The 20,471-nt window shown below is 39.9% G+C and overlaps 1 protein-coding gene across 3 annotated transcripts in view; it reads left to right on the top strand.

The window, feature by feature from the left end:
- Window positions 1–20,471, top strand: part of LOC147249750 (uncharacterized) — a 189,610-nt gene that overhangs the window by 153,419 nt on the left and 15,720 nt on the right. For all 3 annotated transcript variants that reach the window (XR_015119377.1, XR_015119378.1, XM_086225452.1), the window contains exon 4: window positions 17,993–18,065. Coding sequence is in view for 1 of the 3 variants with exons in the window: in XM_086225452.1 (XP_086081578.1) it covers window positions 17,993–18,065 (73 nt within the window). In the remaining 2 variants the exon portion in view is untranslated. The remainder of the gene's footprint in view (window positions 1–17,992; window positions 18,066–20,471) is intronic.

Here is a 20,471-nt window from a genome sequence, read left to right on the forward strand (position 1 = left end):
CACTTGATGCTAATATCACATTCCCCCTCTCTCTTTTGATCAGCTTTTGCAGCTGGGCTGCCCTCCCTCACTTGGATACATCAACAAAGCGTGAAGTGGCCACTCTAATCTGGTTAAGTATTGCCTGGTTGGGGAGAAATTAGGCGAATTCTTTTAACTTTTCAAACAAACATAATACATTCAAACCCGCTGGATGGAAATCAATTGCATGAACTGAAAATAGGATGGGGGGGTGGTGGTGGGGGGTGTCATTTAATTTTTGGAAATCATCTAATTCATCATTTCAGCAGCACATGCCTGTAGTGTCACATTGCAGCCATATTTCGGTCCAGTGAAACGAGCCACGCAGAGGCAAAAAACCTCCACGAATCTTTCACCCAGTGCTATCCCAAGTATGTTAAAATAGTTTTTGCCAAAATCCATCCATCAATTTTCTATACCGCTTATCCGTTCAGGGTCATGGGGGGGGTGGGTTGCTGGAGCCTTTCCCAGCTGACATTGGGTGGGAGGCGGGGTTCACCCTGGACGGGTAACCAGTCCATCACAGGGCCATCAGGAGCAGTTAGGGGCTCAGTATCTTGCTCAAGGAACATGGTCACCGGGAGAATTGAGGATTGAACCAGCGACCTTTCATTTGCTAGACGCTCACACTAACCTCTGAGCCGTGCCGCCTTTATTGCCAAAATCCATCAGATATTGTGAAAATAACGAATCCTTGTAACATATTTGATTGACTGTCATGGACACTGAAAAACTATTGTGGTTATTTTGATCCCCAATTAAATCTTACCAGGAAAAAAAATAAAAATATTCTGAAAAATACTTAGAAATGTGTTTCCTTGAAAGACAAATAGCTTGAAGCCACTAATATCAACAGCGCTGTGCCTCTTAGATATCTGTTGTCTATGTTTGGGGGGGGGGGCAAGTTTTGATACTGCGATTTCTCACATTTTGTACAGCGATACAATATTGATATTGGCAGCAAATATTTGATATTCTATTTCTGCAGCTGGTGTTGTGAACCAGTTCACACTCTGCACTTTGTTAGATGTTGTTTTCACTCTGTCAGATCTATTGACACCGACACTATGACTCGGTAAATACTTCCTGTGTTTTTTAAGGGTACTTCTGCAGTTACACGGCTACCGTGATGTACGTTAGATGAATCCTCTTGCAGTATACATCAGTTATTATAGAAATACTGTATTATGATACTATTGCGAACAAAGTATTGTATAGTATATAGAATCTTTCCCGTTCTTTGGTATCACATCTACACTCAAAGTCCTGAATGTACCTTCATCTGAAGCAAAGAGCATTAAAATATACTTATATATGTACCTGTCACAAAGTAATCTGTGGAGATTAATTATCATGGATTAAACCACATTTTCAGCGGGATAATCTTTTGCAGTCGCCTTGGCTAGCAGATGGTTTTAGATGGAGGAGGAAAAAAAAGGAATATGATCACAATACAAACATTTTTGTTGCATTGAACTGTTTCTCCCGTCCGATCTTTAGGGCAGATTGTCTCAATTTTTCAATGTGTCTACAGCCTTTGTCTGAGAGAGATCTGTTAAATCTGTCTTGCTGCTAATAAACTGCCATTATTCCCTCCAACAAGGCTGTGCTCATTTATAATGCCTCTGTCAGATGCCCATTCTCTTCGGTGAAAATAGAAAATATCATTAATTACAGTTTCTGTCACCGTCTGACAGCTCAAGCAATTGTTCCAGTCCCTGAGTTCAGTTTCATTGTGTCCCTACCTAGTGACCACCTATTCTTTACTGTCTCAATGGGGATGTCCAGCATGTGAGAGCCACAAAGGCCCTGAGAGATCTCACCACACATTGCAACGCTTCTGTCCCAGCAACACATTAGTCATCGAGGGAGCGATTGACTTTGGTGTTAAAGTCGAAATGCAGATCTATCTCACTCAAGCAGAGATTAGGGAACAGTATCAGTCAAAGATTGAGCTGGTTTACTTTTCATTGTGGATTTGTTGCACTTTTACTACTCAGATAAATATCCTCCTTGGACAAACACTGAGGGATTTTCTTATTCAATTCTGCAACAAGGGAAAGAAAAAGAAAAAAACAAACACTGCTGAATGTAGTGGAGTACATTCTTGAATGAAGACAGACAGATTTTATTGCATGTGGAATGCTTACAAATGAAAAACGGCCAGTGTGAACAAAAGGAGACAGTTGCAGGACACGAGCCTCCCCCAGCAGTATGTTAGCAAAGGGATTTATTTAGTTTTATATTGAATAAACTGTAGAAGAATCCGCAATAATTAGCCGGCTGTTCTCCAGAGTGTTGCCATATAAGACACGTCAGTGGGCTCCTCGTGAACCGGTTTCATCAGTAGATCGTTTAGTTCATGTGTATCAGATGTTTCTGACATCGTGCAGAAGGCTACAAACCAACAAGAACATTCCATATATAATGAGTTAGTAAAGATAATTCTAATCGTTTCGGACATATGTAATGGTTCCACTTGTGGTTTTGCATAAAAAAGAAGAGTGGGCTGGCGGTCTTGGCTGAGGTCAGCGCTCCTGGAGTTCCGCTCTAATTTATGCTTTTTTTATTGACTACTGTGGGCGAAATAAGCCCAGACACAACTGTTTCTGCTCCTCAGATTGGCCTGTTTTACCCAGTGGCTTCTGAAATACATTTGTGTCAGCGAGGTCATGTACATCTTCATTAGATTCCTTTTCTCATAGTGAAATGATAATTATATTGCACTGACAGAGTTGAACCGAGTTTGCTATTGAAAAAACATCAACATGGTGTTTGAAAGTCCGATAAAATGGAACTGTATTGTCTGGTGGTTTACTTTAGCAGCTTTATTGTGGTCTGATGTGTGACTCGATACAAAATATTAAACTAGAGGGCATTTTAATGTCATTTCAATTTCACTGAGTCTTCCGTGGGCAATACAACAACCTTTTGCCAAGTTTGGTGAAATTCACGCTAATAGTTTTTGGGTGAATCCTGCAAACAGAAAACATCATGAATGATGAAATAATGAGTATTCTTATACTGAACTGCACCAAACTCAGCAGAAATGTGCTTAAATACAATTAAAGAAATTCATTCACCGTTAGCATGCTGCATCAGGCTTTTTAATAAACTGCAATTTAAATAATTTACAATGTATTCATGTTAGGATTGGGTTTAAACATGTTTTTTAATATATATATATATATACATATATATATATATATATATATATATATATATATATATACTGTGTATATATATTGCATAATTGATAAATAAAAATAAATTCATAATTTTTTTTCACAGAACAGTTGTTATCACCCACGTTTTTTTGTGTGTAAAGCATGTCTGTTTATATACATAGATCAGGATTAAATGATATCTTATTTATTTTTGAAGTATAACACACAGGTATTGTAAAGAAAATGAGGTAAAACGATGACCACTTCAGAGCTCTAATGCAAAGCCGGTCATTATAAGAAGAAAGAGAAAGCTACGATGTCTCCTAATGTCTGATCTCAATGTGGTGTTTATTTTGAATGTGCAGGCCAGGAAAACGTTGAATAATTAATTTTAAATGAATGAGGAAATACTTAGACCGAAGCATTCTTTCACACACTCATTCAAACGCGGTACCACGCAGCACAATAACATACATCTTGTCTAAAATTTCCCAAGATGGAAAAGATTTGAAGAATATGATAGCAGACCCCACGCGTGGATGTAATTAAACAAGGGCGAGTGAACACAATAATGCATCATCCACCAAGGCTGAGGTCCTGGCTTTCTCTGAACCGGTGTTACCAGAGACAAATGACTTGCAGCAGTCCCCAGCGTCGCTTTTAACTTAGCATGGTGCAGACACCGAGCGGGAGCATCTCCCCAACAGTGGTGGGCAAGCCAAGACAAATGGACAGTCAGCATCCCCCACTGGTGGAGAACATGCTTATTAGAACAAAATACAGAGCATGGGAAATCTTTTTTTTTTTTTTTTTTCTTGCTGTGCTATTCCATCCTCGCCACACACAAGTCATATTTGACAGTTTGCACCTTAGTTTTGTTTCTGGTTTTGGAAGGGCCGAACTATGTTGGAGCAACTGGCTTGGAAGTTGTCTGTCAAACAGGAGAAATATATTTTTGCTCTCTGCTCGGTCCTCGAAACTGAAGTGTTCAGATGTAAGTAGGGCACAACATTCTGTGTAATTAAGTCAGACAAAAAAGCACAGTGAGTTAAACTGAAGGAAAAAACACGCTCTTCTTAAAGTGTCCTAAATTTAGAGACTCATCCTGGTGTCTAGTGGCAAATGCTGTTTTTCTATTCAGTCACAGGATGCTGCTGGTTGGACCGTGCTTGCGGGGAACTACTGACACGTTAGGATTGAGCCATTATTGCATATCATTACATAAATAAAATATGCTCGTATGATTGGATGCAAAAGTGTGTACATCCATTCGTCCAATTTGGATTTGTTAGGTCGGAGGGGAAGTGAGCTGAGAGGAGGCAGGTTGTGACAACATCACCTGAAGCAGATAGGAGGGAATCAAACTGGCTTCCATTCATCTCCGCATTCTGAAAACTGTCTGCTTCCTGGCTCCTTTGTTCTTTCGGCGTACAACCTTTATATTGTCATTCGTCTTATCCGTACTCTTGGGGCTCTAAAATACATTTGCTTTTATCTCCTACAATATGGCCGTTCCCTTCGACACAGTAAAGACCCGCGGTGCTACGGAAATCATTTGTGGCCTCTTATGTCCTTCCAGTCCTCCAGGGGTCCTACACCATGTCAGGGGACTGTAGATGAGCCTCTGCAGACCTCTGTTTTTTGATAGACCTGAGATATGTTTTTGCATGCTAAGATCCACGATGGGACCTTTTATCTTTGTCTTCTGAATGACCGATCGAGCTTGTCATTGCACAGGAGAGAGTGAACCCTCAGCCCAACCCTTCATTCCATCACTATTGTCTGTTACCCAGAAGAAATATTCCACATAAATAGCTGTTTGGTTCAAGTGAAAGACATAACTCTGCATTGAAATATCATCTTTGGTACTTGATCTGTATTGAAAGTTTAGAATGGAGAACTTGCATAAAAGATTTATGCTGTAATTACTTGGGTCTAATTACTATGGGAACAGTTAATCAGCATAAATTAACCAAACAAATAGTTTGAAACTTATACTTGAAACATTAATGCACATTTCATCAATTATAATGAAAATGCTGAATTTGTGGTGCTCAAAATACTTCATATTTAACGTTGTGTTTAACTATTTATGAGTATTTGATCAAAAGTCATGACGATTTTTTTTTTTTTTTTAACATCTGTATCTATAGGTGTCAAACCCAAAGTCATCTGTTAATAATAAAGACCAGATAATGTGACAATAATGACAGAATGAGATCGATTTTTGCTCAGGTTTTGTGCTCCTACTCATATTTTGAAACATCTTTTATATAAAATTCTCAGCAAAGATTCCAGAATTTGAAAATAGAAAATTCTTCTCAGGTTTGAAAGCAATAACTTTCATAAAAGTGGAAGACTAAAAATAAATCAGAAACTCATCCATCCATCAAAACATTCATCCTTTTTGTTTTTTTCCCCAAAACTGTAAGTTTATATTTTGGGTCACTCAAGGTGAAGCTTCTCCTCCTACCCAGGCAGGGAAACACCAGCCAGTCTGTCACAGATCCGCATTCACATTTACTGGCAATGGGAGCAAACTGGACCACCACCCCCCCCCACCCCACCCCCCCCCCGAATGAAAGGAAGTACACTCAAACAAAAACACAAACACATCATCCTTCAGGTTAAAAGACTGGCAGTTGAGAGCAGTGGTGTGAGAAAATATCAACTTAAAGATCAAGTTACTATTGTTTTACTCTCCATGTTCACCTGTAAATATCAAAATAAATATACTCTATTTAGGGTTGCAATGATATCAGATTTCCAGAGTAGAATTACTGTCTTATTTATTATAAAAACAGAAAGCCATTTCCTCTAATTGCGTTATGTGTGTGCAGATAATAACTACGGACTTCTCTCATTAAAAAATGAAATGGAAAGGATGCACCTGTTCAGTATTTTCAAATTTAAATGGTAAAACTGTCACACTTTATCTGCAGGTAATATAAAACGGGAGACTAATGAGCAACAGAAACTTAGTTGGTGGTATTTTTAAAAAAGTCATATGTCAATTTCCTTTTTTTCTTTTCTCCTGGGAGTTGTTCCGTCCCACACTGAGGCTTGCATGACGCCACTGGTGCTAAAAGTATTCCAAATATTTAGTTATTTAACATATAGAGTGATAAAATGAAAACCTCTGACACAGATTCAATAGAAAATATACATTATAGCCCTCATGAAGCTGTTACATGAAGAGGGGATTTACACAGCGTCAGGTTTTTATCATGGAGCATAACAGATTAAACCAAGAAGCATGGATCAACCCTCCTTAAGAGAACAGTTAACAAGCTTTGTGAGAGTCAGCGCTCGTGTATGAAGACGACGAGGTGCGGTTTGGGGGCTGAGCGCTGTGGATTACACGCCACGCTACGGTTTAGATGCCGCCCCAGACAGCACGACTCATAAGCTCTGAAGAGCCATGTCTGCACCGTTGGTCCGTTTGTGATGTGACAACATGACCTTTGGGTTCAGAACCATCTGCTCTGCTGCAAATGTTTACAGATTAGAGTGCAAGTGTATTTGCTCTGACTGCAGTTTTTGGAAGTATTTCCCAACAGGAAAAAAAAAAAGGAAGAACTAAAGGTTATCTCGGTGCTATAAACAATCTTTGGTCGAAGTCTAATTTGTTAATTTCTCTTTTTTCTTGAACATAGCATTTGATGACGTGCCTTTCACAGCTGTAGTCTGTTCTCAAACTGCATCCTCAACTTCCCGTCTCACCTTGTTTCCCCTCTGTGCTGCGCCTACGCACGTCTACGGAGAGGAGACGTTTAGCTTTGACACTAATGCTAGCGTTCTAATTAATCTTCAAATTATGACTTTTCATTCTTCCTCTATCATATGGCAAACAACTTTAACAAATGAAAAGCAACTGATTTTTTTTTAATCAAACAATTGACTTTTTAATCAAACTTCCATATATTAAGACGCACACTTTTGAATTTACAATGAAATATGAGGCTATCGTTGAATGACGATATCTGGCGGGCAAAGCATATCAACTATAAACTGTAGCCAAAAAAAATGAGTGTAGTAAAGTTGAATTTTGAAAGAGGATCTTAAAACAAATATTACCAAGAATGCTGACCTCTGCCAAGGTCAATATCACACAGGAAAGGTTTAGTACACACATTTATAGATATTATCCTTCTAAATCTAGTTGAATTTTTTTAAATGTTATTGTTCTGATTATTATTTCAATTCTCACAATATTAAACAAATACAAACCTGCAACAGAAGCCAGCCAATATATATATATATATATATATATATATATATATATATATATATATATATATATATATATATATATATATATATATATCTCGTATGAAATAATCCACAAGTACATTTTAAAATATGTTTGCCGTTATACTCCATGCAATATTTCCCCAGAAATGAAAGAGAATGTTCTTCTCCCATGGCCAACCTTTAACCCTTCTCAGATTACTTGTGGTTTTGTTTTGGTTTTGTTTGTTATTTTGCATAATTCTGCTACCAGACAAACAAGCGGCAGCACAAACATCGTCTGTGACTGAGGTAATTAAACTAAATCTGCTAATAAGACTTGTACAACATAATGTCACTCTATTTTCATCACCCCCCCCCCCGAAACAGCTCGCTCTGCTTTTCCTGTTTACCTCTTGTTTACCTACAATGTGAGTATTACGTAATACAGAGAGCAGTTAAGTGCAGTGCAGTCAGTCTAATAAACACGTGCGATGGTCTGTGTCCCTTCGTTGTTTTGGCATTTGGAATAAAAACTACACCAAATACAGTCGAGTGCATCCCTCATCACGACCATCAGTCAGACACGTAAAAAGGTTTACGACACTGCTGACATGTGAAACTAGCTGTTGACGTATCTCTGATACATGAGGTCCTTAAACAAACCCTCCTCTGAGAAATCATCTGTTCATGTCAAACTTTGGGCAAACGTGTGTGTTTTTGTGTCAGCCGGTGCTCTGCTGTTAAATCAATCGAGGGCCACCATTATTCTTGGCTTGCGCTCTAATGGAGAGCTGTGTTCTGCTCAGGAGTCATTACGCGTTCAACATGTTGGGTAGCAAGAACGATCTTGAATTGATCTCATTTTCTCTTGTGCCGGGATGGGTTTGAGCTTGCTATTGCCGTAAAACTTGCTTGCTTGCTTGCTAGAGATATTTTTACTTAATGCTCTTTCGTACAAATGCAAAAGTGACAGTGTAGCAGTTAATCAGACAGCAGTGACTGACTTCCTCTGAGGAACGTCTTCGCGTCAGCTAGATAAGCAAACAGACCTGCAAGGAGCCCATCCTGCTCCTTCACTGGCCTGTCAACAGCTCACATTTACCCTGCTGAGGGAACTGATAAGTAAATAAGTCTCAAGGGAACAAGCCCCCTGATAAAGGAGTCGTGAGGGTTTGGTTTAGGCCAGGAAGTACCCCCCGCCCCCCCCCCCCCCAACCCCTTGGAGAAATTTGACCTGGACATGTTGGGGAGGGGGGGGGGGGGGGGCAGCAGCTTGTCACAATTATCCTAGAGGTCCTTTTACTTCCACCTTTAAAAGAAAGGATTTGTTGTTGCCCAGAGCGGTGGACCAATCAGGAGTGTCAGGACAGGAAGAGTCCAGTTTATCATCCCATCAGCACTACTGCATGACAGGGGAGTCCGGCAGACATTCCTCTCCCGTCAGTTTCTTGCTCGGGTCTGTGTTTAAGTGGGATCTCTGACGCGGCTCCGCTGAATCCTGCTGCTGCTGAATCACATTTGGAAGTCAGACATGACTGGGCTGCCTGGAGGTGGACTGAAGTGGAGCCAGAAAGCAAATCCAGACATTACAAACTTCTCAGTTAGTGATTGTGGGTATTTGGGGGGGAAAGCATTTAATTCTGCTTATTAGTCATAAGTGTTCTTCTCTTTCCATATTTCCGATTAGATAAAGTGTATCTCTTTGACCTAGATATGTATTTAACTGAAGGATTAGATCTAGCCGTAAACCTGTAATATGAATAATTTCACTTAAGAGCAATCTTTGATTTGAAATTAAAAGTGACTGTGAGCTTATGATTACAGTATACGAATACTTTTAGTATTATAAGGGGAATAAATGGTTAAGTAGCTCTTCTTTGATTGTTTTCCCCCCCCCCAATTTAGTGTTCCTGTGTTAACAGTAGCATATTTAGCACAAACCTGATGTGTGAGTTTTCCAGTTTTTGTTGTAATATTGCATGAACGTCTCACATTAAGATGTATATAAATTCCATAAATTATACAGAAGTTATATTTATATAGGTGACACCCGTGATCTATATTAATCCACTATAGCAATGTTTTTTGGGCATAAAGAACACAATTGATAAACAAATCAGCTGAGGTGAAGCAGGAAATAAAGGTAATCACTGAAAAATCATTTAAGCAGTTAAAAAGTCAGCTAATATTAAAAGTAAGCAATTTGTATAAAAGGTCATAATGTCCATATTAAGTTCACAAAGTCAAACATAAGTCATTAAAATCTAAGTTTAGAAAAGGCTGTCCATTTTTGGAGAAAACTGCATTCGGAGGGAGACATGTCAGCTCCTTTTAGAACTGGAATTAGAGTGAGATCAACTCTGGCAGAATACTGACATTTTCTGATTGAGATATTTGCCAACTCATAGCTAATAAGCCAACAAGAGATCAATAGTCATTCACTAAAAGTGAAGGTATTTCTGCAAGCTTGCTGTTAGAAGGAGTGGATCACACATAAAGCATATAATTCACTCTCTTACAAGGCAATGAGTATGCAAGTCACCACACTCAATCATTGTTAATCAATTTACATTTTACAACCGTCCAAATTAGAAATCTGAAGCGTATGATTTGATCATTGATGCATATTTATTTGATCACATGTGATGTCTTTTGTACTCGGGTCATGCTAGCTTGTGCAATGATGAGTTGGTGCATCTCTGCTGTCTGCATCCTGGAGGAGGCTCAGTATTTCTGTCACTGTGAAGTAACTGGCAGGAAAAGGGGGTGATACAAATAGTGAGTTGTATTCACAGCGTTGTTTGAATCCGTGGATGTCCTATTGACTATTTGAGCGTCTTTTGTGCAGACAGATAAGTGGAGTATGTGTACTGATTTGTGTTTTGTTGAATTTTTTTTTTTTTTTTTCAGCATGGAGGTTTAGCTTCCCAGCCAACGGATCTGTTCTTGACATGCGCATGCAGGTCCCGATTGTCCCTTGGGTGCTGGTAAACAACTAACAATAAACATGTGATTTTTGAGAGGCATGAAGTTTTTTGGGGTTTTTTTTGCCCCATAATTCACATTTCCCAACAAGCCAAAGCAAACAATGATGAGGACTCACAACACGTGCTACGGTAATTCCATGCAATATCATATGCGAACAGTTAGCCTGTGGGATGATTGGACCGTCTGTGCATGTGCTGACGGTGAAAAATACACTGTTTATGTACTGAAATACCTTTTGTATGATCAGAAAGTGCTTTGAGACACACTGAGAACAGATTGCGATCCATTCCTCCAAACCACCTCTGGAGGTGGTCAGGGACACATTGTGACCACGTTGAACACAACTGCAAAATGCGATTGAGTTGTCAATCCACGCACAACAACTGTGTGGGTGGAAATATGACCGAGAGCAAGTAGAAGTGTCTCCTCTAGATAATGCAGACTGCAGTCTACCCCAAATAGTATCAAAAGTTTGACGGTGCGTATGTAGGTGGCACCCAGGCTTCATCTGTGAAGGTCCCATCACTGTCATCTCTCACTCACCAGTCTTGACTGCATTCCCGTGACTGCAATTTGCAGTAGCAGCACCGGCTACAGCTGAACTAAAAGCAGCTGCATAAATCAGCATTCTCCTCTGCTTTTGTTTGCAGCCTTCCAGCTGTCCAATACTGCTTCTTCCCCCGCTCTGAAAAGTAAGAAAACACGCAGCACAGATGGCTACCAACGTTTTTGTTGTTCTTTCTTTTGGACCCACACGCGCGCATATGCACACACACACAGTCACATATATATACACACACACACACACACACACACACACACACACACACAAAGAGGAGGATGTGGAGTCAACTGGCCAGTATGATTGAATCTCATTCAGATCTCAATGTGTATGCTAGACAGAAATGTGAAAATGTAAATCATCTGATGCAGCTTAAAAGTGATTATATCTAGAAGCCATTTGCTAAAGTACATTTCATTTGAATTTCCACTGCTGACCACTAATCAGTAGAGTTTTAGTCACAGCAGTGGCAGCAGTTTCTTTTAAGGATGCAGTTGAGGTTTCCATAAAATCAGCTCTCTGTTTGTTTAATCATTGTGGCCAGTCTGTGTTTATATGCACTGGTGTGAGTAAGGCAGCTGTTTGCTCCTGTGATTGGTCTGGATCTGTTTAGACTGGGGATTGGGAGATAATTACGCCAGGCAACGATGAAGTTTAGAGAGCTGTTTCAAAGACAGATGTACCACTCCAGTGACTCACAACCTTCTAATAGCTATAAAGCAAATGAGTGAAGTGCAAGTTTGAGATTAATGAGAATTGGTTCACGAGCTTCTGTACCTCTGCACCGCTCACAGTTTTCAACTTTCGCCTCGCTCCTATTTGTCTGCAGCTCCACTTCCATTCGGCATCCTGCCACGTCAGCTTCACAAAAAAAAAAAAACAAACACAAAAAAAAAAACACGGAGCAAGCCTGCAAAGTTTTTAAATTGGCCCAAGTGTATGAAGTAATATGTGATAGAGGATAATTTCAGTAAAGGCTAAGCTACCATTGTTTAGGCGCTTTTTGCATTTGATTTGCAAGAAATAAGTAAACAGCGTCATCATACTGTAATACATCTCATTTCATGATCTGTTGACGGTTCATAAAAACACAAGAGCTCCTGCCATTGGAGAGTTTTCTAAGAAACACTAGCCAGGATGTTTAATGCGAAGGCTTTCATGAACTGAAGACATACAGATGGCATTACTGATTTGTTAATTATGATATCTTTCAGTCTAAGCAATTCATTTTTATTCGTGTAGCACAAAACCATAACGGAGGTTATCTCGGGCCGTTAAAATAGAGCACAGCAAAACTGATATGAAAGAAAAATGGCCGAGAGTTCGAGATGAGATTAAAATCTACAGCAACTGGGACATTTGTGTTTTTAACGAAAGCAAAGAGTCAGCAAAAAACAGAGCATCCAAAACAGAAGAGATTATAAATAAGTGAATATTAACCAAAATAGGAACAATATCAATACAGGGAAATATAAATAATTTAACAGTGTGCAAAAATCAAGCAGAGAAAACAAAGGCAGGATATTTGGATAAAAACAACAGCAGTAATCATAATAAAAATAATCATAACATGGGGGGGGGGGGGGCTGGAGCCTATCCCAGCTGACATTGGGTGAGAAACGGGGTTCACCCTGGACGGGTCGCCAGTCTGTCAAAGGGCCATCAGGAGTGATTGGGGGCTCAGTGTCTTGCTCAAGGATACTTGGACATGATCCCTGGGAGAAGTGAGGATCAAACCAGCGACCATTCGGGCGCCAGACGGCCACTCTACCTCTGAGCCTTGCTGCCTCTTCTTTTATATGTTACAAAGATAAAGTTGAAATGGAAACAACAAATGAGCAGACAAATGAAAATGATCAGTAAGTAGATAAATAGCAGATTTTAATAAAAAGAAAAATATGTGCACAAGCAAATTGTGTTTGTTTGGAGTTATTTGATTCAGTTTCACAGGGACAAAACTGATGTCATTATTATATTTATGGATTTATGATTCAGATTTCAACTTTATGTTATATTGGAAAAAATTAGAGAAGCACTACAGTGGGAAGTATTTAATTATTTCAATTTCAATTGACCATGACATCCATTAATTATTGTCCCCCACAGAACAGAGGTGCTATAATATTCTGCTATACTCTCATAACAAGTTCAAACCTGGGTCCTCTGGATCTTAAACCAATATATAGCTTATTAATCGAATTTATGTGCCATATTGCGTCTTCTCTGGGATGTGCTGCCTAATTATCCCACAAGCTGAATAATACTGCTGCGCTATATTAATGTTCCAGACTACTACCAGGGACAGCCAATAAATACGGGACCGGGGATTCGACCAAATGAAATGGGAATAGCTCAGTCTTTTAATGAAGCACTGTCAATGCGAATCACATATAGCCTCATTTACATATGCACATGATCCTTCAAAGAGATGTTATACAAAGGGCGGGTAAGTGATGGTAGCTGACTGGCTTTTTTTTACAACCCAAGAGCTGCTTTGCCTCACTTTGGGTCCTTCCCCATAAGAAAAACAGCAGCGCCGCATACAGATAAATTTTACCGCATCCTTTTTATTATGATGATATTGTTCACTAGGTGAATCTAATGAGCACCTTGGGGCGCTGGTATAACTTAACTATCTTTTTCAGGATGTCTAATCCCATTGGATTTAATGGGTAAAGTTGACATCGTGGGGATGGGCATTTAGAGCAATGGGTCAGACCATCAAAGTACCAGTGTTGATTTATCTCACCTTTCATTGGAACATAATGGAAAATCAAACATCATTATTGGTACATTGAACCATAAAAGACAAATGTGTGTTACTGCTCACACTCTGTTTTCCTCTGTATTTTATGTTCTCCCTCAGGAGATGCTCTGGCCCGTTGCAGATCGGCTATAAATTCCAAACTTAGCCTCGTTTTTATCGCAAAGGGAGCTTGCTGTCTGGCTGAAGATTGACCATGTCTCAGGCCTGGACAGAGACCTATATGGCAGGCCCCACTGAGGACTGAATGGACAGCGGTGTCTGATGAATGACCTGCCTGCTCCTTAATCACAGGGCTCTCACACCAAGAGTGACACCAACAAAGCCAGTTTGGTGCTGCTAGTCAAGTCCAAAGATATCAATATACCTCTGACAGAGTCTTTTTTTTATATGATATATCACTGGAAGTCAGGATAAGGATATTCCTTGTGTCTTTTATTTTCAACAGAACCTCAAAAGAAAGATTAAATTTGACCAAAAACAAGTAATGCCTTGTGTGTCCAGAGCCTTATATAGCTTGTTCCTCTGTGCTGTGGACCTCCATTGTTGCTTAGAATATATAAAAAAAAGAATCACATAATGAGCTACACTGTTATACTGCTTCCTTACGATGTCCATGGGTGCAGAAATGAATTTCAATTGGACATATACTGTCCTGCAGCTGCAAAAACTCAGTAGAGCATCAAATGTGAATAAACGTGAGAACAGTACCCAACAAAAGCCCTGTTTTTACTGCCTTTTGGTTGTTTTCTGCCTCTTCTAGGGACTAACTTTTAAAACAGCCCCTTTAAAACAGTTGTAATTTAATGACTGACTAAAGTGTCGGCGGTTTAAGATTTGTTGATAAAATTCTTTAAAAAATGCTCACGTGTGGTGTTTTGATTGTTACTTTGAACAGTAAATTTCCACAAATATTCACAAAGTTCTGTATTCACGTTCCTTTGCAAACGTCCTTCGTGGTGCTGTTTTCAAAAAAAGGAGAAGGAAAAAAAATGGCTTTTGAGTTATTTGATGTCAAAATTGAATGTTATTCTGCCTCCCATTTTAGGGCGAATTTTCAAATGCAAATCCTAATAGTCAGACAAAAAGGCTTCTGTCAGTGGAAAAAGGTGACCCTAAATACATCCTTCAGTGGCTGCACATTGATGAGTAGAAGGAAGCCAAATTGTCCTTCAGAGCCTGTTATTATTCAGCCAAGCTATTGCAATGCACGGTGCACAGTGAACCTGGAGCATAGGTTGCATTTGCTGTACACTCCACTGCAAAATGAGACTAGTCAAGCCCTAATGTAACCAGCAAAAGCTGGATAAAAATCTATACAAACTCAATTATGAATCAATTTGAGTTTGTGTCAGACAGTCTGGTGCCAACAGAGTGGATTTTTTATTAACTTATGGTCTGGGAAGAATGAAACACTTTTCATTTGTGTACTTCAGTATGTAGCTTCATGATTCAGAGGAAGGGTGTTCACACTTTGTCTTCGAGGGACACGTCTTCTACAGAGGACTTGGTTGTCCTGATCAAAATGGTTTATTTTCAATTTGTTGCTTTCAGATTGAGATTAACAAAATGCTATTATGCATCAGAACCCTCTGCAAAGCGGAGGGGATCTCAGCAGTTGATTGAACAATTAAAAGAAAATCCCTCCCACATTGATTCATTTGACTGTGATGCTGTAAGTACATTTGAGTTCAGATGGATTTTTACCCTGCACCCCTCTGTCCTGCTGTAGCATATCAAACTAGGTCACAGGCTTGAATATTCATGATCATCTATGACAACTCCCTGCTATTCTATGTCAAGACCTATGTTAATACAGGGATTTGCACATTAGAGCATACTTCAAACTCACTAGTTCAAATTTTAACACTCTGAGTGCCAGTTTGACAAGGACAGGCCTGGTGTGTGTGTGTGTGTGTGGGGGGGGGGGGGGTAAATTTTCCAGGACAACTGATTTGATATAACATCCAGCATTTGGTGTATAGATTTCCTCCAGATTTTCATTGCTTTCTGGACATATGGCTGACTTTGTAGAGTGTCACTCAGGCTACAGCTGTGATAGCTTGAGATGTTATTGATTTCAACAAGATAGCCAGGTGGCCAGTGGGATTTCCACAGGATGCTGTTGTCTAGCACATAGATAATTATCATGTGTCTCTGGAGAAGTGACAGTTAAGACTTGAATATTCTAAAATGCACTGGTCACTTGGACCCTTTAGCTTCTCGGCATTACCATCCAACCTGTCAATCACCATCACATCACTTCATTATTACTGCCATCTTTATTATATATTTCAGTGTGTGGGCACACACACACACACACACACACACAAGCAGGTGGGGTGGGGGGTTGGGGGCAAAGCATTCAGGCAAGCACACACAGGTCCCATTGGTTCCATTAAAAGTTGCCCTACAGTAGTTTGTCCTTTTTTGTCCCTAACTCATACACCTGCCACTTGCCAAGAATTTCTAGTCTGTCCCTTAAGGTCAATAAAGCACTTAATAATTGCCCAGCAGAAACGACAGCGTTCTCCCCAGACATTTCCACCCAGCGTGTGATGACCTCTCATTAGTAAGAAAGTGGGTCGTATAGGATATGTCAGTTATCAATTCTTCAGTAAGAAGCTGTGTATTCTTCATCTTGGGAAATGAAACAACCCTCATGGTAGTTATTTACTGCTTTGCTGCCAAGAGCAGCATCACTGATTGGAAATGGTGTGGAATTCTTGGCGTGGACCTTTTCTAACAAGCTGACTGAGAACTCAAGCTTTCACAGCCAAACTGTGGCCGCGTTCAGACACAGTAGGGACGAAAAACAAATGTGACGGGAACGTGTCTTGTGAGATGGAAAAAAAAAGAAAAAGGGAAATGTTTCTTAAATGAAAGGTAGTGAGAAAGAACTGATAAATCGTGTAATAATCAGATAAAAATTAATTCAACACAGTTGTCATGAAAAGTGCTGTCATATTGTGTTTTGTTTTGGGTTTTTTTTTCTTCTCTGCTTGCCTTTCTCTCAATCTTTACTGTTTTTGTTCTTTTCTCTCTCTTTTTTTCCGCCCAGTCGCTCAAAATTACAAGCACCCTGTTGATGTATCTTGAAGATGATTATCCACTGAGATTGGGCTTCTCGAGCTTAACACGCCCAGGGGAGCCTCATCACCCCCGCTGTAATATACAAGAACAAAAGGAGTAGAGTGAGAATGAGAGAAGAGAGAAGAATTCCACTGAGCTACAACAAAGAAGGGCCCCCACACACACATACACACATACACACACTTCCCTACACACACACACACACACACACACACACACCCCTCACACCATCTTTAGCAGCGCTCAACCTGCTTGCCATAAAGATAGCTCGATCCTCATCTCACCATGGGACAGAGATATACTGAGGCATATTGATCATAGTCTGCTTACAGCTGTCATTAATTCAGACAACTCAGAGCTTAATGAGAAGTTTTATTTCTGCCTCTCACTTCCATTGTTGCGTTAGATGTGCTCCCCTCCTCGACTTAGTGTGACATAGACGCTACCCCCCAACTCTCCCTGCCAAATCCAACATTTAAAGATTTATCTCTTAAATGAGAACCTGTGGTAAACAGGCTAATCTGTTTGGCAGCACTAACGGTCATGGCTGAATAAAACATTTGACAACGCTAAGCTCCTGAATCTTCCTATCTCTCTCTGGCAAAAGGCCTCTCTCTGTCTCCCTTCAGGGCTCCTTCATTGTTAATCCTACCGATCGTATTCTTCTAGCTTTTTGCTGTGCTGCAGGGGTGTGGCCGGACTTTTGTCTCGTCTGACAGAGAGTTCATTATGTGATTGGCGAGGAGCTAATGCAATAACGCACGTCACGTGCCTCTACTGGAGCCAAGTCCAACCATTCATGCAGCACAATGTTATTTTTCCTCTCTCCCCTTGCTGGCTGTCTTGAGGAGGCAGACTCTCACCTCTCCCATGGTGACAGGTTCCCTCTGAGGTATTTAACCAGTTGTCTTGCAAAACCCCTTTTAATTGAAATTACCCAGTGGCTGATAAGCTGCAGGAGCCTTATCAGGGTGGAGATAGAGGGGTTAGGGGCTCTCGTGCTAGAAGCCGTCACTGTGGTTGCCTCTTCTTGCTCTAGTTCTCTCTCCCCGGTTCTGACCTTTGCTACGTCTCGTTTAGATCTTTCAAGTAGGACACTCTTTTATTTGTCTTTATTTCTATTTGTCACTCAATTTGTTTTATTTTTCCTTTCCACTTTTCCAGGTTTGGAAGTTGCCCCGTCAAGCAACCTGTCCTGCCCAGGTGCTGTTATAGCAGGCTATAACCAACATGTTAAGTAAGCTCATGTATTTTATCACAGGCCTATTAACCATGACACGCCTCCCCACTGAGAGTTATCAGTGAACTAAGATAATTATGCTGCAGCAGCAGCCAAAGTGTTAATTTATCCCTCTGCCGGTTCAGGTTCAAATCCAGAAAAAACCATATCAAGTTGATAAGAATCTGCTATTTCAATTCTGTCCCAAGTTTCGTTTAATCATCAATTTTTATTTTATTTTTGTTCTAATTAGCTGTCTACCTTTGAATTATCTTTGAAAAGGAAATACAAATTAGACCTGTTTACACCAATACTTTCGAGAAAGTTAATAAAGCTATTTAATTTTGTTTTTCCAAACAAAGATGCTGGGAAAGACAACAGAGAAGTAGAAGAAGAAGAAGAAGAAGAATATTAAAGCGATACCTTCCACCTTCAGGTGTAGAAGTTGTAAATGTTCTTTTGTGCCACATAGCGGCTATGTGGATGCTATCTGGACACAAAGTTTGAAAATATCCAAGAAGATGCTTATATGAGGAGACAGCTGCTGACATTTCACTTGAGTTTGCTACGTGAGAGCTGATTTAAAAAAAAAGGTTTTCCATCTCCCAATTCTGACATTTCTCTCAACCTTTTCTATTACGACCAGAAATACCTTGATGGAAAGAGAAGTGCAGTTTAAATTTGGTAACGCCCCCTTCTCTCTCTCTCACACACACACACACACACACACACACACACACACACACACACACACACACACACACACGTACGTATGCACACACACACCTTGTGGGTCAGGAGAATACAAGTTTTGGAACTAACATGGGACATTTACTGATGACATCATTCATCCGACCAGCCTGAGATCATCTCCTAAGAATAATCTCCTTTGGATTGTGTAGCCTGGAGCATGCAGATTTCATTTGTGTTACTCTGAAAGAAGAATGATGTTATCAAGTTAAAGACATCCACAGCGCTTAGCTTTGCCAGTAGAAATGCACATTAGCTTGGTTCAGTATCGCCCCACCCCCACCCCCCACCCCAGAAGCAGAGGGACACTATACTACCGAATAGACTCAGAAGGATGACTCCAATATGAAAATGCAATAAGCATGAAGCAAGGTAAACAACCTCAGATGTATCTTTAGAATGCAAAAGATGACATGAAAAACACGCATGGATACACACAGATGAAGGCTGCTGGTGAAAGCCACAGAATATATGTAGCACCGAGGACTTTACTCATCAGGCCATGACAAAAATGACTAATTCATAATGGGAAAGTAGGTTTTTAACTGTTGCACCTGCATGATAACAGCGTAGCTAAGCTGTTAATACTGTGTGCAATAGCAATACATGTCTCAGTCTTCATATTTGATGTATTTACTTGTTTTAATTAATGAGGAAGATGGACAGTTATTGACTGTCTCGGTGGCTGAATATCCTCGTCAGTCAATAGGCAGGAAGGAATTAAAACATACATGCATTAATTAACAAACGCTAACCAATTTATGACACAAAGATTTTGCGGTTTCTTTTCCTGATAATAGACTGATGGTTCCATGTGAGAATTAATATGACCACGATATAATAATATGATATCAAATCATTTAATAATACTTCTTTAGTAGATACAGCCACATGGACTATTTTCTTATGCTGTTGTATTGGTGGTTTAATTTTAATTAAGTTTCTATGAGTAAGTCCTCCTGTGTTTATTCTCTATTTAAATAACTGAGCTGGTCAGGGAGGGTAAACATTCTAATTGAAGCACACGACTGCATCTCTGCCTTCTGCTCTCAACTCTGGGCTCTCATGGTTTTGCTGATAAGCCACATGTGTGAACAGCTTCATCCAGCAATTCGGATCCTCAGGTCTTCCCCTCAAAATGCGTCAGATGTTCACGTATGTGATATTATTTGCTGGGAATGATCTCATCAGCCAGCAGTTCAATGATGATGCAGCTTTACATGTCTTGGATGTAACTTGGATGTGTGAACGCCATTTCTTTGGTGTGCTAACATTAGCTAGCGCACTTGTAATTTCACATTACATGAGTTTAACTTTTCTGACTTTTCTGGTCATTCTCGAAAAAATGCTCCAGTCAAAGAGACTGTGGACAACCACCCATGCTTTGTTGCTAAAATGTGGCTGAAAACTTAAAAAAAAAAAACAAAAAGCAACAACAACAACAATCCAAGGTCTTTAGGGCTGCCCTTCAAGTTGACATGCAGAACTCATCTCCCTGTGTAATGTGGGACCAACAATGAGCAGTCATCAAAGTAAACTCCTTCAAACTTTGTTCATCATTTCTGGTAAGGCACGTCCTTGATGAAATGTAAAGGCTGTGGGTTTGTTAGCGGCTTTCTTGCCATTGTTCAAAATTCAGAATTGATTTCACCAGGCAAAGATCTTTGATGTCTG

This window comes from Aulostomus chinensis, chromosome 14, assembly GCF_037954235.1.
Source record: "Aulostomus chinensis isolate RoL2024-O1b breed Wild chromosome 14, RoL_Achi_v1.0, whole genome shotgun sequence".
NCBI classification, from domain to species: Eukaryota; Metazoa; Chordata; class Actinopteri; order Syngnathiformes; family Aulostomidae; genus Aulostomus; species Aulostomus chinensis.